The 25,090-nt window shown below is 36.7% G+C and overlaps 1 protein-coding gene across 1 annotated transcript in view; it reads right to left on the reverse strand.

Moving 5' to 3' along the window:
• Window positions 1–25,090, reverse strand: part of CSMD3 (CUB and Sushi multiple domains 3) — a 646,074-nt gene that overhangs the window by 82,197 nt on the left and 538,787 nt on the right. The window contains exons 47-52 of the mRNA XM_087931634.1: window positions 20,701–20,889; window positions 20,307–20,453; window positions 18,303–18,491; window positions 8,783–8,968; window positions 5,283–5,477; window positions 2,291–2,464 (exon numbers count right to left, since the gene is read on the reverse strand). Of these exons, the coding sequence (XP_087787760.1) occupies window positions 2,291–2,464; window positions 5,283–5,477; window positions 8,783–8,968; window positions 18,303–18,491; window positions 20,307–20,453; window positions 20,701–20,889 (1,080 nt within the window). The remainder of the gene's footprint in view (window positions 1–2,290; window positions 2,465–5,282; window positions 5,478–8,782; window positions 8,969–18,302; window positions 18,492–20,306; window positions 20,454–20,700; window positions 20,890–25,090) is intronic.

Consider the following 25,090-nt stretch of genomic DNA (forward strand, 5'->3'; position numbering starts at 1 on the left):
AGTGTTGGCAATATGAAATCTTTTGTGAGGAATCAATATTTGTCAGAAGAAGCTCCAACAAGCAGTACCCTAAGAGGATGCTTCGGACCACTTTACTATATGAGAGTGGGGTATATCAGGAGAAACATCAAATGAAGTTGAGTAAAGTAGGCATCAAAGCATCAGGAGTGGATAGATGCTGCATGAATGATGTCTGAACAGCAAATGTGTACAAGCAGTGTGCAAACAGTAAGTTGAAGTGATTTGATCATATAGGATGAATGGAGAGGGAATTGCAAAACAAATATATGACCTAATAGCGATTGGGTCAAGATGAAGGGACAGAAAAATAAAGTAATATTTGGAGAGAGTTGTTGAAATATTGAATACCTAAAAAAGGCAGAGGTGAAAAGTCTAAAAAAAATAAAAGGGATTGCATGGATTGGTGCATGGGCCTAATAGAAGAAAAAAAATAGATTTCAATGATAAATCTGTACTGTATAGGGATTGGACTTGCTTTAAATTATTTCAACTCTGTTTCTTTTTCTTACTTGATGCCTTTAATATCTCTAGCTTACCATTCCTTACTTTTTAATCTGCCTTCTGAATAATGTTGTTTCTTCTGTTAGGGAGGAGCTGAGGGATATGTATGAATGTAAAAGTGTGTGGATTTGTGTGTGTGTGTGTGTGTGTGTGTGTGTATTATGTATGGATATAAAGTATGAAGCCAGCATTGTCCAAGATTAAGCAATAGATTTTATACAGCACAATTACTGTCTTTTTAAACAACATTTCAGCAGAAAGACATTCGATATATAGAATGGTTCCACTTAGCTTCCCCCTCCCCCAGCAAAAAAAAAGTTTAAACATATAATACTCATACAATAACTATTGTATTTGTTGCTCCATTAGACGCACCTGACCATAAGACACCCCCCTATTTTCGGCCTCCACGTGCCCTATTTTTGGCCTCTTCGCATCATGTTTTTGACCTCTGCACATCCCATTTTTGGCCTCCATGTGCCCCATTTTTGGCCTCCGTCCATCCCGTTTTTGGCCTCTGCACAAAGCCGCAAAATGGAACACACAGAGACAAAAAATGGGGTGCACACAGGCTGAAAATGGGACATGCTAGGGTGGGGCCAAAGGGTGGGGGCGGGGGGGCGGGGGGGGCTCCATAAAATGCACAGACATTTCCACCCCTCTTGGAAGACAAAAAAGTGTGTCTTATAAAGCGAAAAATATGGTAAATGTTGCAGGACCCAATCTGTGTTGGTCACTTGGACCAGACATTTTATCTCCTGAGCTTTCGGACTTGTGCTGGAGCCCATCTTCAGGGATCTTCTCTGTAGCTCTCTAAGTTCTCTCATTCTAAATAACTAAATGTATCTACTGTATTTTGCACCCTGTTTATCTTCCTACATAAAATATATCCTTAGTTGGTAATTAAATATGTCTGTTAAGGGAATAAGGAGGGTAGACTTTAAGATTTAGAGAAGTACTGGAATATTCTTTTTACTGGAAAGAAGCATCCATTTGGCCTTGTCTAGTTTGGTAAGCAAAGCAGGGTCAGGACTGAATAGAACTTTTATAGGATGTTTTCCAGACAATATCACAGCAATAAACAAGATTGGGAAGAAAACAGTAACAAACATTTCCATATTATAAAAAATAATAATAAAGGGAAAAAATTACTGATATTTAGTCTTTAACACAATCTAGAAAAAGTAACATTACCTAAGAAGTATAACCGTTTTTTTTCAACTTAAGGTGAATATTTAAAAGGATTAAGATGATTCATATTTTGTTTTCCACAGAAGAGTCAAAGAACTGCCAATTAAAACATTTAACTGAAATTAGGGAAGTTGTTTAGGGATTGTCAAGAGTCTTGTGTCCTATGCAATTTTTAAACTAAAAATTGCCAAGCCATTGTTGTAAAACTGATTTAAAAAACAATGTCCAGTGAAGAAAGTGGTTTCCCCCCTCAAAATATACAGTATAGATAAATAATAATAATAAATAATAATTTTTAAAAATTGCACACCCTTGATCCAAGAGAATTATAGCTTGGTCTCTGGGAGAACCTGTAAATGATAATTATTTTGCTTTAAATGGATGGTATAGTTAACTTTAATTAATTATAGCATAATCCTCAATTAGGTTCATTCATCTGTCACGTGTTCACAAATCCGAGACTGGCCAGTGAAGTGGAAACAAATGCATTGGGAAAATAAAGTATTCAAGTCAGAATTTTTATAAGGAAGTTATGATACTAAAATATATCCAATTTGTTTTGTGTGTGTTTCCTTACCTAAGCATCGTGTTTCAATTCCACTCCATAGTCCAGAAGAGAGACATTCTCTTACCACTGAGCCCACCAGCATGAATCCTAGGTCACAAGTAAAGATAGCAGTCGAGCCATATGTAATCTGAGTTCCAATTTTATTCCCATTTGGAGGTGTAGGAAGTTCTCCACAGGAAATAACTTTGAAAAGAAGAAATATACATATTTGCAATGTATGTTGCATTCAAACCATCAGCAAAATGAATTAAAATATTTTAAAAAAACAGCAATGACAATAAAAATGCTAAAATCTTTAGGACTGGCTAGGATAAGACCCACCTGAAAAAAAAATATTTAATCTGAAGTGTATTTTAAACAGTGTGTAGGTAAAGTGACAGAAAACAATACCGTGCAATGAAATAAAATTGATTCTGCGACTACTGATAGGTCTAAGGCTGATTCTGAAAACTGCAGAGCATAAAACTGGTGAATGTACTTTATTTTGAAGCCATCACATTATTATGTTGGCTTTCTGGAGGTTTCAAGGATCGTCTTGAGTAGTTAAAAGTTTTACTGATACAGTCCATGAGATTTTTCCCAGCAGTAATACCAGGATGAGGATAATAGGCTTATTATCCTCATATGAAAAAAGTCTGCCATATTGAAAAAGGATCCTAAGTTTCAGTTTGCTGGTCTTCAAGACTAACACAAGGATGTTGGAAATAAATAGCTATTGAATATAAGGATCAATAAGGACCTGGAACTAGTTGAATATGAATGATACTACCAGATGATAATATTTGTAGTTCAGGGTTGAACCAGGGGTGGGATTCAAATTTTTAACAACCGTTTCTGTAGGCATGGCTTAGGTGGGGGTGTGGCTTGGTGGTCATGTGACTGGGTGGTCATGGCTTGGTGGTCATGTTATTGGCTGGGTGTGGCCAACTCAATATCATTCATATCAAGGCACGCATCTCCTCACCTGGCCTCTCATGACTGGGGATGTTGCAACAGTCGTAAATGTGAAAAATGGTCATAAGTCACTTTTTTCAGTGCCATTGAAACTTTGAATGGTCACTCCACACAAGCAAAGTACCAGCAAAGGAGGGGAAAAAAAACTCCAGAGAAGTTCCTGAGACAGGAAGTCTAGTCCTGCTAAGAATGTAATAAGGGTTAACGGAGAGGCAGTTCTGTAAGCAATACCAGAATGTTTCCTTCCTGCCTTCCTTACAGGATTAGGCCAGTAATTTCTTCTAAAAGAAATTAGAAATTAGTTCTCCGAACTGCTTAGAATGTTAACAACTGGTTCTAGAGAATAGGTGCGAACTGGTAGAATCCCACCCCTGGGTTAAACGGTGAGGTCCTTGGTGCTCTCTGAGCTTGGTTGTTTTCTTGCAGACATTTCACTACCAAACTTCATCATCAACAGTGTTAGAAGGGGAATGGGGTTTACTCTCTATTGATATACTAGTAGTCAGTGTTGCTGGGAGTGTTTTTGATGGTTCCTTGATTGGGCTGTTGTTTACTGTTAGCTTGTTTGTCTGAGTCGGACATTTCCTGATTGGGGTATTATTTACATGTAATCTTCAATTTATGACCACAATTGAGCCAAAATTTCTATTGCTAAGTGGAGACAGCTGCTAAGTGAATTTTGCCCCATTTTACAACATTTCTTGCTATAGTTGTTAAGGGAGTCACTGCAGTTTTTAAGTTAATAGCATGATTACTAAGTGAATCTGGCTTCCCCTTTGACTTTGCTTATCTTAAAAGTCAAAAAGGTGATCATATGAGTCCAGGATGTTGCAATCATCAAAATAAAAGTCAGTTGTCAAGTATCTGGATTTTGATCAGGTGCCATGGGATGCTGCAATGGTTGTAAGGATGAAAAACACTTATAAATCCTTTTTTTGGTGCCATGTAACTTTGAAGGGTCATTAAATGAATTGTTATATGTTAAGGACTACCTGTTCTTATTAGTTGTTGGTCTAGTACAGGGGTGTTAAACACAAGGCCTATGAGCTGCATCCAGCTGGCAATGTGGTCAGATCTGGCCCTCAGGTCCATCCTGGAAAATGTAAGGGGCTGGCCTGCATTGCTCTGGCCCAGTCTACCCAATGAGAAGAGAAAACATACCAGCAGTTTGGAGGGTAGTTAACCCAGTTGGCCATGCCTGCTCAGCCCCCCAAGGTCAACCACAGCCCTGATGTGGTCCTCACTTGTGACTATTTTACATTGGCTCTGTCCTGTATTTTTCCACAGGAAGAAATCTTGCTAAAAAGCATGTATTCAGTTCAGAACATTATAGAAGGAAAGCACTGACAGGAAGGGAGTTAATAAAAGATTAACCGCAGACAAAGAATGTGTATTCTAAGAAGATATGCCTGTCTATAGCAGTTACAAAATAGCAGCTACAGAGTATGTGGCTCATGTCACGTAGACTGGTCTAAAAGATTAACATTGTATCTCTTTACCTTCCTGTAAAATTCCTCTCTCACCTCCTCCCTTGAATTAGCACAATAAAAGAGGACAGCTAAAAGCCTGGGGGAAGCAGAAGGAAGGAGCAGGAGAAGCAGAAGCCCGGACATTTCCATCTGTTCCAGGGAAGCCAGGGAATCCCATCTCCCCCAGGCTCAAAGTGTTGCCTCATTTTGAAGATCATTTTGTGTGTTGTGTGTTTTATTTCTTGTGCTTGCTTGGCAATCACTCTTGCGAGAGTCTTGCCTAGCCTCACCCTTGCGAGGGTCCCGCGCTATCTCGCCCTTGCGAGGGCTATTTTCTCACCCTTGCGAGGGTTACTTTAAACTTCGTCCTTGCGAGGACTAACTCACCCTTGCGAGGGTTATTCTCTGAGAGGAATTCAGCAATCAACCAGTAAGCCGAAACAACAGACCGGTCGCTCAACGCGACACTCACTGGTCTAGTATTAATCTTGGTGTTAATCTCTACTTAACTGGATGTTGATTGCTGGGGAGGATATGTTTTGAATTTGAAGACAAATAACTAATAGTAGAATACTTACTTTGGCAGTATGGCCTCTCATTTCTCCAGCTCCAAGTTCCATTAGCAAGACATTCAATGGATTCGGGACCCAACCCATGGTAGCCAGGATCACAGCTAAAAACTACTTTTGTTTTGTACTCATAGTGAGAACCATTCACTATTCGCCACCTTCCATGTTCCAGTGTAAATGAATTAATACTTGGGCAGGTAACAACTTGAAATGGAAAGGAAAGAAAAGAAATATATTTTGAGAGCTTCAAAGGATCTATCCTTGATATCACTTTCTGTATTAGGACATGAATCTTAATCTTAATTCATAAATTAAACCAAGCAGTACTTGCATAGTAATCTTTAGATTGTAGCTAATCCTTTCTTTCAGCTTAACATTTTTTTGGGCTACAGAGAATGTTTGTTTTATTGCTCAAAATAAGTAATTGGTGGACCACATATTAGAGTTTAAACATGCTTGTTTATTTGAACAGGAATATGTTCCTTATATAAACATTTCTGGAATTCAGATGGTTATTGTACATCTTGAAGCAGGATATTCATATTTTAAAATGAAAATTTCTTATTTAACTTATGACTTGTAAATTATTAATATCAGCAGAATCACATCACTAGGGTCTATCCATAATTGCTTTTTCTATCAGAAAATAAATATATGTCATAACTAATAAGAGTGCTTTTTCCCTCCTAACAATATCCTTGACTATAGGATGGAAAACCAGACTGCACAAACAAGTGACAAAACTTTGCAACTGTAGTTATACCTTATTTCTACTATGCTTGTATATATCTGGATTCTATTCAATACTGGAAATAATAAGAGTACTTCACCATGTTTAAATAATGATCCACTTAAAACTCTAAAAGAAGGTCCATTCCAATAATTCACACAACATATCTTTTCTAGGTGAAAGGCTTTTTCCTCACTATTAATTGCCTTTACGGTGTTGTTCTACATGTGGAGATCTTTACAGTTTCTGGTGCATTTTTATGAAGCAGGTTCTGCAGCAGATGGCTTAAATAGACCTCAAAGGTCTTTCTCTTCTCTCTGTTATATTCAGTTTGATTTTAATTTCCCAATTAGCTATTTTGCTTTTTCTATTTTCTATTCCTCCTAGTCACTATGTCAAATGATGGCACCCAGATATAAAAACAAAGAATGGACGGATGATGTATATGTGTGCATATCTACGTGTCTGTGCATAGCAAAACCTTCTGCACACTTAGTGAATTTTGTCTATTCCTTTACGAAATAAGCAACATTCTCTTCTTCTGAAAAAACAAATGGAACACTCTTTCAATCATCATTCTCATTCTCATTACCATATGCATAACTTTTGGCAATAATTAAGTTCTGTTTTGTTCATTAAAAGAAAATCGAGCAAGTTTTAACTTGTTTTATTAAAGTTTGGAGCATAAAACGTCCATTTTGTATTCAAAAGAAGATTCTATTTTTATCTGTGCTTTTGATAAGTATATAGTATCTCCCTCCAGCATTGTTTATTTATTTCTAGCCTGATCACGATGATTTTGAATGTATAAATTCATTAAATGAATCAATAGATTCATTAAATAAGCATTATCTAGTAGCTTACAAAAAACAAAAGCAAAAAAAAAAAACCCTTCTAACCTAATATAAAAAACAATAACATTTGAGAACAATTAGCCTGGAAGAGCTTTTACAAAGAAACAATGTAAAATATATAAGATTCCTAATTCCCAAATTTTCCCAGCATTGAAAAATTATCAAACAGTTAAAATCTTTGATTTTAGCCACCTTGAAAAAAGACCATCAGTAGGAAGTCTATCTGGTAGGTGCCAAGCAATTTTCCCAAGCACAGTATTGAAATGAGGTCTTTATCTATCTCTCCTGTCATTTAGCTTAATTAGGTATTCATGAAGGATTCTCAAAGATGTCCAAAGAGTTTTGGATGGAAATATATACTGTGCTTAAACTGTTCAAGAAAACAAGCCTTACTTGATTTTGTGACTGTAAAGGTTCCCAGTACTTAAGTTACACAAGGGTGTTTGTTTTTTTGAACCTCAGTGTGTGGTTAGGAAGATAACATTGAAGCTATGTAGTTTATATGAATTAAAACTGGTATAAGGTGAAACTACACAGAGTTCAGACTACAATAAGTCTGGTTCCATGTCTTCTGATTAACAAGTTTTTTTTTTTAAAGGCAAAATATTTTATAAGATGCAGCTGCACATAATGGTTAGCTGGAAAAGCTTCTGCCAGCTTTGTGATTTCTCTCTTACAGAGAATGTTTGGAAGGAAAACTTTTTTTAATCCCCAAATTATTATCTGGTACAGATTGTTCTTATCTGATACAGATAGTTCTTATCCCACTGTAACTTCAAAATAACATCCTAGATGACATCGCTAAGGCTCGCTGCCTTAGAAGAGTGAGGAAAATTCTCAGGGATGACTCACACCCCGGTCAGCACTTCTTCACTCTCCTACCATCTGCTAGAAGATATAGAAGCACAACCAGCCACACCAACAGACTGAAGAACAGTTTCTACCTGTGGGCTGTCAGACTTCTGAACGGAAAATAACTTCATGTCAACATAGTATGATGGACTTGTAGGCAGTGGTGGGATTCAAATAATTTAACAACTGGTTCTCTGCCATAATGATTTCTTCCAACAACCAGTTCACCAAACTGCTCAGAAAGTTAACAACTGGTTCTCCCAAAGTGGTGCAAACTGGTTGAATCCCACCACTGCTTGCGGGGCCAGCGTGTTGTGCAACAAGGTCACACAGTGTAATAAGATTGGGATTGAGTTAGGGACTTCTGTCCTCACTGTGAGTTGTGGGGTGGTGCACAAAGGGAGGCTCAGTCAATCTCATTGTACACATGTTGTACTCTGACAATAAAGGTCTTTTTTTTTAAAGGCTGATAAATGAGACAGTCATTAAGTGAGAATTAAGGAAAACCTGCAATGATATATGTTCCACGTTCAATAAGTTTTTTCTTTGAATACAGGTAATCCTTGATTTGTGACCATTATTGCGATCAGAATTTCCATTGCTAAACAAGTTATTAAGTGAATTGCATCATTTTTTTTGCCACAGTTGTTAAGCAAATCACTGCAGTGAATCAGGTGGTCATTAAGCAAATCCAGATTTCCCCATTGCCTTTGCTTGTCAGAAGCCCCCTGGGAAGGTCACAAATAATGATCAGATGATCTCAGGATGCTGTAACCACCTGAGCCTAAATTTGACCATATAATCATAGGGATGCTACAACAAGCAACACTAGTAAGCACGAGGACTGCTCATAAGTCACTTCTTTCAGTGATGTTGTAGCTTATTTAGCAATCAATAAATAAATAGTTGTAAGTTGAAGACTACCTGTACATACATTCACTTATGTGTATGGGATGTTTCACTCATTACCTACAATCTTTTTAAGTCTATAATTATTTGGAAAGTGAAACAGTAGTAATGATCTTTAACTGCTTAACAACAAAGCAAAGAAATCCTTTCTATGTTATGCTTACCTACACAGCGAGGTGTTTTATTGTGGTTGCTCCATGTGCCATCTGGCTGGCAGGATGCAGTGGTTAGTTCCTTGGACGATAGCCGGTACCCATCATTGCAAAAGTAAGTAACGTATGTACCTACTAAGTAATCCGTAGTTAATATCCCACCATTTAAAGGAGCTTTTGGAATTCCACAGGAGATAGCTGAAACATTAACACAGGCAGGCAAAATGTCATTCAACTACACTGGCAAATTCAATTTCTCTGTATAATATTTCTAATATTCAGAAATAGAACTGTAATTCAAATATGAAAATATGATTTCAGAGTTCTTAAAATTGTTAAAGATGCTTGGAAGGATTAGCAAGTTTGCAGGATCTGACTACACAGGCAAATTTGATTTCTATGTTTATTACCTCTAATATTCAGAGATAGAACTGTAATTCAGATATGAAAACATGACTAAAATGCTTTGTAGGATTGCAGTATCAAAAATAATGTACCATTCAGACTTTTTTTTTTTTTAATTTTCACAACCACCTGTCCTTGCAAATGAGTGTCTTCTGTGGTAGAATGTAGTCTGGATTCCAGGAATGGGGGTTGTATTCCAGAGGAGCAAGAGATAGCAAAGTTTAGATAGTTTTGTTGGCAGGAAGAGGGTCAAGACATATCCTCCCTAAAGGTTCTCAAGGTTTATTTTTAATTATGCAAGTAATCTACTTTAGTTTGGCAAGATTTCTTCTATACGTGATGAACAATAAAGGAAACTTCTTAGAAGAAACTCAGCATGTCTTTCTTAGTTTTTGATGCTTCACATCATCAAACTTCATTTCATTACCCCTTTGCAGTGTCTGAAGCCAGAAAAACTCCCAATCAATACAACAGGATTACAATAACTTCCAACTACTTAGGATTCAAGTACTTTTATGCCTTTCTGACTCAATTATATTAAACAATACTCTAAATATTATTTATTTAGTCATCAAAAGGTTGGTTTCTTCTAAATATGACTTGGAATATAATTGCTTTGGGCTTTTGAGCAAAATGGGATCTATCGAAAGAGAAGAACCAACTCAGTGCCAACAAAATCTTCCAGAAGTTTAAAACTCAAGAAAATGCAGACATCAGGACTGAAAAGAATGATTTTTTTTTTTTCTGAACAGGAAAAGTGGAGCAGGTTCTACAATGATGTTTTAGAAGGACTCTCATTTCACTCCCATAAAGGCTTCAGGTGATATGTTTAACTGCTTGCTGTTTTTTACTAGGTGGCTAATTTAGCAGCATAGCATCACTACTGCTCTCTGGGTGATCATTTGGTGAATAACACATTTTTCCATACTTTCTTTTGCAAATTATTTGCTCTATTTTCTTACTGGGTTAGACTAGCAGAATATGTCTTGATACCATGTTTCCTTCAAGTAGTTTATCATAAAGGTTTTCAGCACTCTGTGGTATTCATTTCTCTCAAAAATATGATGCCTGGAGCAATACAAACTGAAGACCAAGGTCAGCCTATTCAGTTCCCCATCTCTTTTATAGCTTTGAATTTTATACCTGCCAATCAGCATTGATAGAATAATTTGTAACACTGAAAAGAAACAAAAGATATTATTTGTTCAAGTTTTGAAACGATGCTTATTTGACGCTGATGCTTGCTTATTTAATAGACATGTTTAAAAGATTTAAATGCATTCTGTACGGAGAAATAATAGATATGTACTTGAATTTTTTTTCCTCACTTGCTAGAGATTTTCCTGAGGGTAAAAATAAAATCCCTGTGTCTTTGTATGTGCATATTTCACAACCAAGTCCAATAAAACAAACTAGTTCAATAAAACTAAAATAAAGGGGAACTATTGGTTTGGAAGTCATTAAAAGTATTCTAGAAGCCATAGAGAACCATCATTGGAAGAGTTTATATAAGTATCCATCTGCTTCCAAAAATCTGATGTTTGTAAAAATAGCTGTTGAAAAGGGACACTATTTTTTATTAGCCCCTTATTCCTATTTTACAACCCTAACTAAGGAATAATTCTCAGTTTGTATGATGTGTAGTGTACATGTTTAAATATCATTGCATCAGGGTAAGGGTTAGGCTAAGGACAAATTGGCATTGGCCTAGGATGCTAAAGTCTTGGTGAGGAGTCAATACCACCCGTCCTTCAGAATCATTCTGAAAATTCAAATCTTTATATCAGCAGATGGTAGCACCATCAGCCAAAGCAGACTGTCAACTTCTAAATGACTACAGCTGAAGCCATATTTACTTTTGCTTTGTTTTTTAGTTGTCACTCTTTGGGGGAGGGGGAGTAGAAAGAACTGGAATGTAGTGCCTGAGCCTACTAGACAAAGCATCCAACAGGCGCAGCGTGTGAACCAAGGTCATAGCAATGAACATCTGCTAAGACCGAGCGGAAAGATCCTGCTAACCTTATTGGTTAACATGACCCAGGACACCTAAGGGGGTGGGTGGGGCGTTTCTATTCTTTTTATTACTCTGAAGCATGGGAATTACTCAGAGCTAACTTCAACTTTCTAAGTGCTGATATGATGTACTCAATAAAAGGTCTTTCAAGCCTGAATGGAGCTTCTGAGTCCTGATTCAATTGCTCAGAACCATGTCACAGACTAGGAATCTCATATATCTATGAGCCACCACTGAGCCATAGCATTCCTCAACCTCTTCTTCATTTTTCCAGCAGTGGGTACTGCTTAGAGGATCAGGACCATCGGTTTGAATCTCCATCCATATTGGTTAGAAAGTTGATCTTACTGAATTCACTTAGCTATTCATCAATTAGTGATTTGCTGGTGGCTAAGATAACATAAAGGGCATCTGATTACTTGTAAGAATGGCAAGACTCAACACTCTGACTTTTGTAAATTATCAGTCATAATTGTGGTGACAAGACAAATGGAAAGCAAAGACATACTGATTTATGCTGTACTGCTAAAAGGAACATCACTTTCTGTTAATCTAAGATTAGAAATGGAAATTGCACTATCAGTGTACATATCTTTCAAAAGACAATCAAAAAGCCCAAAAGGAAATAAAAAGACCAAAACACCTCCTCACCAGCAATTAACACCCAAATAATCAGAGATTAACAGTAAGATTTATATGCATATGTAGATTCTCAGTCATCCAGAGCATGGTTTTCCATATCAATTTACACTACTCAGGTGACCCTGATGACACAGATATGGCCTCAATGACTCAATAAAAGTATGCTAATGACCAACTGTCTACAAGGAATATAATTCCTTCCATTCTCCACTATCCAGTCAGAGTTGAATAAGCTTCTTGGATGAGAAGTGAAACATCTTCAAAGAAAAACCAGAAAGTCCAGTGGCCTCTTGAAAAAAATATCTTTGGGAACAAGATTAATACTAGACAAAAGATAAGAAGTAAACAAAAGCTCAATCAATTAATTACCAACTCAGACAAACAGCTAATCAAAGAACCACCAAGGACACTCCACCAATACTGACTGGCAAGCCACTAGTACTGTATATAAATAGAGCGTGAACCCCACTCCCTTCTAGCACTTATGATGTTACTTAGTTTTGTAATGAAATACCTGCAATAAAACAATCAAACTCAGAGAGCACCAAGCACCCCCTATTATTATTATTATTATTATTATTATTATTATTATTATTCAGGTTTCAAACAACTTCTGTATACAATGAATGTCCAAGTCAAGTGTTATTTCCCTTTAATTGAATCCCTTTAAGCCCTTTAATAGCTCAAGCTTTGTACAAAAACTATGCACACTTTGAGCATTGTTTGGAAGAGGTATGGTCAAGTATGAGTACAGCATTCCTCTTATAAGCCATAACTTTTTTTTTTCTTGACTTCCAAATGAGTTTGTCATAGGATGCTGCTACATAATAGACATGGTTATTTTTGTATATCAACTAATCAAAAGAGACACATTTGTATTCCAGATTACATGGGAATCTAAAAGACAGATACATCTGTTTTAAAAATACATTGCTCTTCCCCTTGTTTCATTCCAACAATTTTTTTTTTTCTGAAATGTTTTTGAACACTGCATATGCTACTCCCTTTAGATCTAGGAAGACAAAAATAGTAAAAAATAAATAAATCCAGTTTCATTTGTGGATTGATTCACATATGTAGACACAGACAAAGGTTTTCACATGATTATTGCTGCTTGAGATTCCAAGAATTAGAATGGGAAAAAAAAAACATCCAAACAATCCTACAAATCTAAACTAGTCAGCAGGAACAGAACCAGAGCTGCTGGGGGTTTGCAGGGGTTCGGGAGAGCCCCTAGCCCCTAAGATTCTGTGCAGTTTGAAGAACCCCCAAATCCTTCTCATGGCTGACCCTGCCCACCCCGTCCTGCCCCTCCCAGGAGCCCCATGCAGCCCATTTGAGATACAGGTAAGTGCAGGGTGCCCACGGACACTTGGGCAGAGTAAAAAATGGACCTCCTGAAAGCTCAGGGAGGCTGGAAATGGGCCTGTTTCCAGCTTCCAGGAAGCCTCTGGAGCCCAGGGAGGCTGTTTTTGCCCTCTTGGAGACTCGAGGAAAGCCTCTGGAGTGCAGGGAGGGCAAAAATGACCCCCCCAATGGCAGGACGCCAACTAGGCCATGTCCATCATGGCCCCACCCACCCAGCAATTGGGCAGAGAACCCTTTGCTAAAATTTTTGAAGCCCACCCCTGAACAGAACTTTATAGGGCCAGGACAGTCTGACCAGAAAACATTTTGCATGTAGCTATTTTATTCATGAATTACCAAATGATAATCAAGTCAAATAGATATACGAGCTCAGCTAAGAAAATCATATTGCCCTTAAGTTCTCAAATACACAGGTATTTGTAGAGCATTCTGCTATATTTATAAATCTATAAAACTTAAATAATCAGTGTAAGAGTTTTAAAATAAACTTGATTTCAGTAAATTTAAATGGTGTCTTCTGTTTGGAACTCTTTAATCTTTTAAGAATTGTGTTAAGTTTGGGAAAAGAGAGGCTGAACCAGAGCATGAGTGCAACAATACTTAATTATAACAATAAAGGGCTGACCGTGCTTGCCACGCCTGGAACTGGCTCGCAGCGATCAGCAACTGGTTGGACCCCGCAGCCTGCTTTTATAGCTGGCTGCTGGGGAGAACCAACCAATGGGTAAAGGGGAGAAACGCCCCCGCAAAGTGAATGGATCGAGTGAGAACTCCTAGAGTCCTCAGGACATAACAAATTGGATCTCAGGAAATTTCAAATCCTTGAAATCATGCCTCCACCAGTAAATGGTTTGCATAAAATTGGGAAAACATTTTGCTGGCATTTTTCTTTGTGCGTATTCACTTGTATATAGTATGTTTAAATTGCAAATGTTAACCATAAGTGTGTTTTGAGGTAATTCCCCATTAAAAGAATAAGCACATACAGGGAGATGTATAGAGAATAGTGTTTGAATAATACACACACAGCATACAGATACACTGAACAGTAAATGTAGGGTAAATAAAGGTTTAAGCAAAGTTCAAAATAGGCAGTCCAAAGTCATTCACAGGTTAAATCAGTCAATTTTCAATCCAGGGATAATTCAATAACAAAGTCCAGTGTCAAAAAACAGTGCAATAACAAACTTACATCAAATCCATGAATATCAGTCAATTAGGAAAAATGGAGAAACGGCAATACTTTCCAACAGAAGGAAACAGAACTCACACTCTCTTCTGAGACTCAGACCAAGACAAACCAGGTTTCTGGCTCCATCTTATGACCGTTTAAGTAACCACACCCAATTGCAGTTTTTAGCATGCTCTTAAAGAGACAGTTTTAAAATGTCTATCCTGGTTTATATATTTCTAACCCAAATACCTGTTAGGTGACTCATATTCCTACCATTGTGTATTACTCATGCTTTTAAATGAGAAAATGCATTTAAAGAAAATTCACATTAAAATAATATGAGTATTATTATTATGAGTGGTATAATATGAATGGTGATATGCAATATAATTTTCGTGAAGGGTGGATGCTAATGAAATTAGTTCCAGACAATGCTGCATGAGACAAACATCAGCAAATATTCTGGTAGTCATTTCACTATTTTAAGATTATTTAAGATTAGTTTGCTATTAACATTATGAATGACAATAATATTCCAGTCTCCTAGAATACATTATATGCCTAATTAAACAATACAAAACAAAACATTATTAATAAAATAATACTGCAGTTAATAATAATAAAATAATCACCAAACAATTGGAACATCTCTTGAACACAATTGACAAAATTACCAATCAATTACAAAAGGCAGCTTTACTTGGAATAGCTTACATCAGGGGTCTCAAACTCAATTTACTTGGGGGCTGCTGGAGGCAGAGTCTGTGTGAGGCTGGGCCGCATAAGGGATTCTCTTCACTGCAGGCTTCAGTGGCACTGCAGACGTCATTTCCGCTCGGCTTCTATTTGTCAGCCGCTCCTGGTTTTGCCTTTCCCTTCCCAAGGCAATGCGGGACTGGAGCCATGTGGAGCTGCACCTGCAGTAGCAACTCCTGACAGCCCCAGCCGGACACCTGAGCAGAGCCCGGGCGGAACTGCCTGTTGCTGCTGCACTCACTGCTGTGGGTGTCTGGCTGCCCAAGTAAAGAACTGCACCAGCTCAGGGCAACTGTGAGGAGCAAGAGGGGAAGCTGGACCATTGGAGAAGCAGAGCAAAGCCGGAGATTAGTAGCTGCCTCTTTCAGCACAGAAAACTTCCCCCAACCAGCCGGCTGGTCTCCTCCTCCTCGGGCATACAGAACAAACAGGCAGAGAAGGAGGAGAGCAGTTGGCCAGTTGGGGGAGTCTTCTTGTGCTGCGAAAGAGGCGGCTAATGATCTCCTGCTCTGCTCTGCTTCTCCAACATCCAGCGCCGCCCTGTTCTATGTGCTGGCTGCTCGGACTTGCTGGGCCCGAATGTCAGCCACGATGAGGAACAGTGGGCGGGACTTCCTTCAGAGGTCCATTCCCCCTGTGGGCCGCACTAATATTATACTTTCATATCATGGTGGGGGCCACAGGATATCGTCCTGCAGGCCACAATTGGTCCACGGGCTGCGAGTTTGAGACCCCTGGCTTACATCCTGTAATAAGACATTTAAAATCATCAAACAACATGTGCCTATCCTGAGATCTCTAGGAGCACTTAAATAGGTGGATAACAATGCCAAATCCAGCCTAACTGCCTGTGCAACTATTATAATACAAGAAGACAGTGTGGTTAATTTGTGGCACTATTAGGGAACAGTGAAAATCAAAGTTGAAACATTATGACATAAACCAGCCATGGTGGTCTCAGTAGTTATTGCCACTTTGGGTGCCATACCAAAAATTCTTGGAGAGCTCTTAGAAAATCTGCACATTGACAAAAATTCCATGTGTCAATTACAAAAGGCCACTCTGATTGGAATAAAACATACACTACGCTGGTCCTAAAACATCCTAGGTTCTTGATTTATAATTTGAAACTTATGAAGGGCCAACATCAGGTAAATAACTGGCAGCTGTGATTTCACATTATAGTGAACATAACAACAACAACAATATTAATAATAATTCAATATAAAATTCATTTTTCAAGTTGATATTTTTCAAGTCGAAAGTCATGCACCAAATATGAACAAAAATAAAACAAATTAAAAAGTTATTGTACATTGTATATAACCTAGGCTGATAAAAAGATCTTGATATTAATTAATTTTGCAGTGCTTATATTCTGCTTATCTCCAGTATGTGTAGTGCTTATATCCAAATAATAAAACTCACAAAATAATCATAATAATGAAACTCATAAAATACAATTAAGATAATAACTAAAACAAAAAACGTCAACAATATGATATCCAAGGGTTAAAGCAACCCATGATAGAGCTCTAAATCTCTAAGTGCTACATTTGTTTTTTTTAAAGTACATTCATTAACATTGTAAAAATAATCTCTATAGCTGCCCATCTCAATCAATGACTCTGAATCTCTTACAATTAAAAAAATATATTACAATTGGCTTGGTATCATATCCAGGTTTTTAGGACCTTAAGGCTTAGAGGGTTGGGACCATTCTAATGTCCATGGGAGGATGTTCCACATCCACAGGGCCCTTTCTTCTGCTCAAGATGAATAGAAAAAGCTCATCTTCTATTGCTTGCCAGTCAACACTCTTTGGCTGACAGAATCTGCAGCATGCCCATTCTGCTAAATTGAGTTAGAGGTGGTATTCAGCAGGTTCTGACCAGTTCTAGGGAACTGGTAGTGAAAATTTTGAGTAGTTTGGAGAACCGGCAAATACCACCTCTGACTGGAGATTTTACAGTATCCTTCCCCTGCCAGATTCATCAAGCCACACCTACAGAACTGGTAGTAAAAAAAAATTGAATTTCACCACTGGTTAGAGGAGTACCGAGTCTTGAAAAAAAAAAAAAGATGATTCCTCTAGGTAATCCATTCCTAGGCCACGTAGGTTAAAAGTCAGAAGTTACGGCCAAGATTTTAACAAAAAGTAAGTTTGAAATCCTATTGTGAGCATGTCTCATAGGACAATATTCCATAGTCAAGACAATGTGATAGGACCCTTTCTCTAATCACTAATTCTCTAATGTCCAATGATGATGAGGCAAAAATATATTTATTAAATTCCAGTGTGAACATTAAATATCATAAGTTCTGATATCGGTTAAGTTAACAATTAGAATTTTTTGGTGCATATGAAGTTCCTATTGATGACAATCAAATAAAGACAATCAGTGACTAACAGTGTGATTTAAGAATAAGAACTGCTCACTTTGCCTCATACCATCATTTCTATGTGGTAACCTATTGCCTGAGTAAGTTCCAATAGATGAAGATCTATGACAAAGACCATAAGACTCCATTTATTTTGGACTTCAGTCATCTTCAATTAGCAGCAATGGTGCCAAAACGAAGAAATGGATATCATGTTGTCATAATTCCCTTTCCATATTTGAATCACAATTTCCATGCAGGTGGATAATGTCAAGTTTTTTTGCCACTTGACTTCCTCATGTGCCTATCTATTGATGCCCCCCAAAACAACTCTTACTATTAACTGTTACTGGAAAGCAACTGGCAAACCATTTATACTTCATCATCTGGAGATATGTGTATTCTTTAACTGGCAGCTATGTGCTATATTAAGGAAAGTAAGCAGGATTGCCCATGAACTAGGATAAAGGGGTTGGTTGGCATTTGTAGAAGTGTACAGGGTTAGCCTGGAAAAAATATGGGGCAGTAATTAAGCCTCCCCCCACTAAAGAAAGGAGTGAAGAAGATACTCAAGATCAAGCCCACCTTGACTCTGATCAGAATAAGAGGAAAGGAACAAGAAAATCTACCAGGCTTTCAAAATTCTGTTTTTATAGCTAGACTCCATAAAGTAGAGTTCTAGTATTTTATTTTATTTTTTGTAATGTCTGTTTCTTGACCTGGTTTACTTCAAGGGCTAACATTATCAGAGCCAAACTATGAGAAGGTAAATTTGTAGTGAAAATCTTAACCTTGACAGGCTGGTACAGGTACATCCCATGCATAGTATCCAAGAGGAGATTTTCTACACACAGCAGTGCTTTTCCCAACGAGACGGAATCCTCGGTCACAAGCCCAGCGAACCACGCTGTTCAGCTGCCCTCCTGTCTGGCTTACAATGAAACCATGAGGGGGTGACTCTGGAGTACTGCAGTAAAGAGCTTGAAAAATGGAACAAAAGAAACAATGTGTTAATTTCTTCCTCCTATGGATGTTAATTATTGCACTGTTTAATAGCAGACAGGTGTCTGCAGGAATTATATGTGTGATTGCTTTTTAGCAATGATGCTACAAACAGTGGGAAAATAAAATTGCCCTGTTTACCTAACAGAGAAAAAAATAAATCCATTCATCTTGGGTTCATATTACAGGGGATCTTTTCCCTGGCATCATTTCCCTTCTGGGGAAAAGGGAATCATGCGGTAATGTATAGAAGGACAGACATGCAGATAGTGAGATCTATATAGTTAAACTAGATTTCCAATCAGCCAACAGGATGTTGCAACTTCCAATGTTCTTATACCCATGGGTAAAGAGATGTTGAAAATATCAGTATTGAAATAAAGCTTATAAATAAGAACCAAAGGAATATTGTCTTTTTCCCCAAGTACCAACATTATGAATTCTCCCCATTTGTAAAGAAAGAAAAGTCACTTACAAGTACAATTTTACTTATACTGTGTTAACTGTCATCTGTTTAATTTTTCCATTTGAAGATTGTACAAATTTGTAATTGTACTTATTTTTAATGTGAGCTCAAGGTAATTTAACATCGGGAAGAAAGATCAAGAAAGATGACACATATTTCCTGGCTGAATAAGAGGACAGAGAGCCACAAAACATGGAATATGGAAATGACTTGTTAATTTTCTATAAATGTACATCTCTCTTTGTCTCTTTGTCTCTTTCTTTTGTTCACTCCAGTGGAGTTTTGCACAACAGACTATCTTTCACATCCATATCTTCTGCTGCTGATTAGAAAAATTGCAGGAAAACAGGCTTATAATTTAAAGATCTTTAGGATAATTCAGAAATGAACACTGGTTTACAGAAACCAGCATTCTAGTGATAAATTCTCTTTGTGTATTTGGTGACTGTTTAAAAGCCACATGCTTGAATCTATCTATCTATCTATCTATCTATCTATCTATCTATCTATCTATCTATCTATCTATCGTGTGTGTGTGTGTGTGTGTATGTGTGTGTATATATATATATATATTAATCTTGGGATTCAAGAAATATAATCAATTACTGTTGCCAACTCATGGGCATTTTGTTCATATGTTAATCTTCAATTTGGAATGGAACCACTATTGTATTTCTCCTAAAAATAACTGTCCAGATCACACCTTGTAGGAATAGTTGACATTGTTCCATTTTAAAATTGCCACCTAAATCTTGTCTAAAGTGAAATTCAAGGGGGGGTGGGGGTTCTTCTTAAGTTGAAACCAAAATTACATGCTTCATGGTTGCCTACATTCCTAAACACAAATAAGCAAAAGTTTAAAAGAAAGTACAGTATATTGTTCCAGAAAGAGCTGCCATGATTAAACTAATGTTGTTACTTTCCTTGAAGACAGACAAATTATTCTGAGGTCATTTGGTAGTTGGCTACTTTGAACTAGAGAAAATATGAGAAGGAAGAAAGAAAAAATAAAGAAAGGAAAGGAAAGGAAAGGAAAGGAAAGGAAAGGAAAGGAAAGGAAAGAAAGAAAGAAAGAAAGAAAGAAAGAAAGAAAGAAAGAAAGAAAGAAAGAAAGAAAACCACCATATCTTCGGATTAGATATTATATTGACAATAGAACTGAACTTTCACTTCATTGGATTTTAAAATAACATCTTCCATATCTTATTTCCCCCTTCTCTATATAGACTTTGTCCAGTTTCCATTTCTCTTCCATACCAATCTGCTAGTTGTTCCCCTTATTGATTCTTTTGAAGTAGAATGAAAAAAAGGGAAAGGAGTGACTTACCTATGTATCTTATCCTAAAACCCTTTTTGTTGGTACCATGGTCTGCTGACCATCGGAGAAATACTTCATGGCCAGTGCTTGTTATATTGAGAGAGGAAGTATAATCTCCACTTAAGGAGATTAGCAATGGGCTGTGACTGTTTGGTCCTTGATCCCAGAGAACACATATGAGGAAAAAAGAAAGGCCAAAATTAGAGAAATGTTAAACATTATTCTGGGATATATAATCATTTGAATAATGCAATATATTGCAGCCATCTGTTCATAGCATAAGTGAAAATGTTCATTAATTGCACGTAACAGTCACACTGTGTTATTCCTGATATAATGCATAATGTAATATTACTTAATAAAGCAAGTATTATACATTCAAAGTTGAATATCATTTAGTTACCATCAAACACCTCAAGTATATCAAATTCTTTTTCAGTCTGGAAGAATTCAAAGTAAATGCTTATATTATAACCCTTTTCTATTGTAATGGTCCAAGCACACATTTGAAGGTTTGGATAACTATCTGGGTAGCCTGGGCTTAGGATTACTCCAGTTGAATCAAGGCGCAATTCATTTGCAGGACACAATACTGCAAGAGAGACAGAGAAAAGAGAAAAGGGGAAAGGAATTGAGCTGTAAACAATACAATAACTGGAAAGATATAGGATATGTGGGGTATTTTAAACTTGGACATCAAACACTTCATCTCAAATAATCAAAACATGGATAAATCTCTGAAAAAAGTAGAGAAAAAACATATTCAGATTCTTGTATTTTATATGTTCACATTTGTATATTTTAGATATTCTTTTCTGAAATGATGCCATGATCCAAGTATATCTTATTATGTATCAAATAAACAGAAGCTAAACTCTTCCAAATAATTGTCACTTCAAATAGAACAGGGATGCAGCATTTATTGACTATCGACATCCTTTGTGTAAATTTTGGTGTCTTAAACCTTGTCAGACTTAAGGGACCCTTTTACTCCTTAGTTCAGGGATTTCAAACTCACGTCATCATGGCGGCATCACATGATGTACTGGGACTTTTTCCCCCTTCGCTAAACTGGATGGGGGAGGGGCCAGCATGTGATGCACCTGGCCCATGGGCTGTGAGTTTGAGTCCTGCCTTAGTTCTTGCATTTCCCTCCCCTGATAAAATGGTTCCTGGCCTTAGTCACTTTTTGAGTCTGTACTTGATAGATTATGTATCTCTTGAAATGAGAAAAAAAAAATTGCATGTAAAATTACATCTTTCAATGAGGGGTCCTTAGTGGTCTTGGAACTTGGTTGTTTCATTACCCAAACTAGGTAACATCAGTGCTAGCCATCTTTCAATCTCTTAAAGATTTGAAAAAGAAAGGGTTTTCAATATGGATAGATTAACTACATAAAGGATTTGGTATAGACTGTAAATGTAGTATATACCAAATAAATATCCTTCTTCTTCTCCTCTTTTTTCATCCTCCAAGAAGGTCACTCTGTGGGGACACTAGGCTGAAATTTTCAGCGCTTGCAAGGCACAAAATTATTGGAACTGTGCAAAGAGAGAGATATTTCAGGACATTCAGAAAAATACAAAATTAACTCTTGTTTAATCATTAAAACAGGTGTGTGTTTTATCTGTCCCTAGTATCTCTCTAACCCATATGCTGTAAATTTCAAGATATGTAGGTGCTCCCAGTTCTAGACTGACTCTGAGCAGTTCACAGTGTAAGAACTAGATTTTTTTTTAAAATGAACAGTCTAAATAGAAAATGGTAAACTTGATAGCATATCCTTGGACAAACAGGGCTTTATTATCCTCCAGAACATTGTCAAGGTGAGCGCCATTTGGATCTCAGAGGAAAACTAATTCCAGAAGGCAGGCACCACGATACTTAACTAAGCTTCCATAAATTTAATAGAATTTCCTTCCAGCCAAGCAAGCAAGTTGATCTTTGATCAACTGAGTGGCTTGCTTGCTCGCTCTTTTTGTCTCTCTACTTAGCATATGCTTAGTATGCTTTGTGTCTGAAAATTAATGGAGCTACTTCCAAGTCTGTCTGACCAACAGGCTTTTATTTCTTTTCTCTGGTATTGTTTTCTTTTCTCTTTTTTTAGACATCCCTGCATAATTTGGAGGAAAAGAAAAGGATTCTCTGCCCCAGAAGTTATGTGTGGCTTTGTGAAATGATGTGCTATTCAAATATTTTAGTGGCACAGATTATTTTTATCCTTTGAGAATATAATAATTAAACCTTACTAAATAAATGGATTAATAAACAATTCTTTTAGATGATGGGTATTTTTTTAAACAAAAGAAGTTAAGAGAATGTGCATATTTTTTTCATTAAATGCCTAGGCATTGAATAGCAAAGCTATTCACAACTCAACAGTTTTTTTATAATTAAACATTTGACAATTTGAGCTATATTTCCCTTTAATGCTTAACTGAATGTTAGTCCTAATACAGACTATCACCTGTTTTCTACTATCACCAATATGATAACTGAAGAAAAAAATACTATGTCAACTCTAGATTGAAAATCTATTAACACCATATGCTTGGTGAAATTAAATTAAATAATACTTGACTCTCTCTCTTTTTCTTTAAGGAATTATTTTTTGTATTCTATAATGCTTTTGCTCTTCAATAGAGAAAGATGATGGGGCCAGCAGTTTCTGGGCTAAGGATGGAATAAAGATTTTAAAAAGTCAAATTGATGGTCAAGACTGCATAATTGAAGTCCATTATTGTTACACAGTATATTTTTTCTGATGCTGATACATATAGTTGTGACCAATGGTAAAAGGTATCCCACAATGGTAAACGGTACCACCCAAACCCATGTAAACTGATGACGAAACCTATGAGCTGCTCATCCACCCACCCCCCAGACAGGAATTGCTTAAATTATCCTTCTAAGGCAACATTCACAATGAGCTGAATTGATCTTGAATGACAACAATGGTAGAAGGATCAGTGAAGCAATTGTTCCTATTCACCAATATACATGTCAAACATACTAGGCTTGGTCTAGTATGAGGGTATAACTATGAAAGTAACATTGATGGGTATATCTTAAAGATTCCACCGTGAACTGTAAACTCCAATCTGTCTGCTTTTTCCTTTTCCTTGTGTGTGCAATATAGTACACTAAAGGTCTACTCTGGTTCTGCTTTGCTGGTAATCCAGGATACACCATTTACTGATTGCATGCAAATAAAATTATGTTGTCTCTTCAGAGTGATTTGATTGCTTTAGGCAAGCCAGGAACAACAACACTTTCTTGAATATTTTTTAACCTCTCTAGATGTACTTGTGGGATGGAAGACTAAAATGAGAACAAAATAACATCTATGCGTTTATTAGGAATTTAGACACTGATTATGACTTATCTTTAATTAAGTTTCTAGATGTAGATTTTTATCAATATATTCGAAAGGTCAATATTTCTAATAAAAGGAGAAGTAATTTCCAGGTTTCAGCAGTTTCAATTAAAAGTATTAAGAATGATGAATACCTACGAGTTCAAGAACCTTACATATTGAGTGACAATAGACTAAGTGTATTGTAACATTATCATTTAATAAAAAAATGAAAATTTCTCTTCAACTGTTGTATTTAATAAAATACCGTTAATAAAAAGATGTCAGAAAATGAATGCTTAGGAAACTTCTGATCTGTTCATAGATACCTTACTTCTGACCCTAACCATGACATGGCTTCTGATTTGAGTTTCAAGTTGCTTTTTTGAAAAATAACCATGGATATTTTTTTTTTAATAAAAACTTTCAAGATCCTTGTTTTTCTACTCATAGCTGGGTTGGGATGAGATGAGATGATAGAACATGAGTAATTATAATCCTTTGGTGGATCATTCATTCATTCAGTGATTTGTTCATTTATTGAACTTATGCACTGCTTATCTTTTTCAAAGAAAAAATACAAATTCTCTCAAGTTTTGGAAAATATCTCCCCTCCCACAAATGGCTGGTTATTGCTTTGATCTAAATGAGTCAAGTGGCATTTGAAATAAACAAGTTATCAAAGGTATGAATTACCAAAGAAATAGAATTTCATGGAGTGCTGTGAAAAGAAAAAATGACTATATTATTTGTACCATAAAAACTATAGGAGAGCTGTTGCCAGTCTAGAACATTTTAATCTGAATTCCATTTGCTGTTAGTTTGCTTAGCTGTGCTACTTTTCTTTAAACCTAGTTCTTCTATTTGTGGATATTCATTATTTATATTTGTTAGAGTTACAGCCAGACTTTCATCCTGGAAGTCAAGTTAGTTACTCCCTCCTCCAATTTGAATCCACCACAACTATGAGAAATAAGTTTGGCTGAAAAGTAAGGACTGTGTCAAAGTCATTCAGTAAACTTTCATGTCTACATATTAATTTCAACTGTGGATCTTTATAATCCTAGTCTAACATCTTAGCTACTTGGTCATTCAATTGTTTAGTCACTTCTGACTCTTCATGATTTAATGGACAATTATTTCCCAGGATTGTCTGTCAGCTACTTTGAAGTCTTGTAAGTTTGTGCTTTGACATCAGTAATTATAGCCAGCCATCTCATCTTTTGTCAGCTTCTTTCTTGATTGCCTTTAAATTTCCCAAACAACCCCTTAAAAGCCTCTTCTTCTACAGTATATGTCCAAAATATTTAAGCTTTATCTTTATTATTAGCGCTCCAGTGAACAAATTGATTTTACTGTGTTTGGTATTTAATGATTTGCTCTTTTTGATGTTCAACAATTCTCTCCAGAAGCACAGTTTTGAGGCACCAGATTTTC

The sequence above is a fragment of the Pseudonaja textilis genome, chromosome 3 (assembly GCF_049901715.1).
Source record: "Pseudonaja textilis isolate UNSWEBS1 chromosome 3, rPseTex1.2, whole genome shotgun sequence".
Taxonomy (NCBI): Eukaryota; Metazoa; Chordata; class Lepidosauria; order Squamata; family Elapidae; genus Pseudonaja; species Pseudonaja textilis.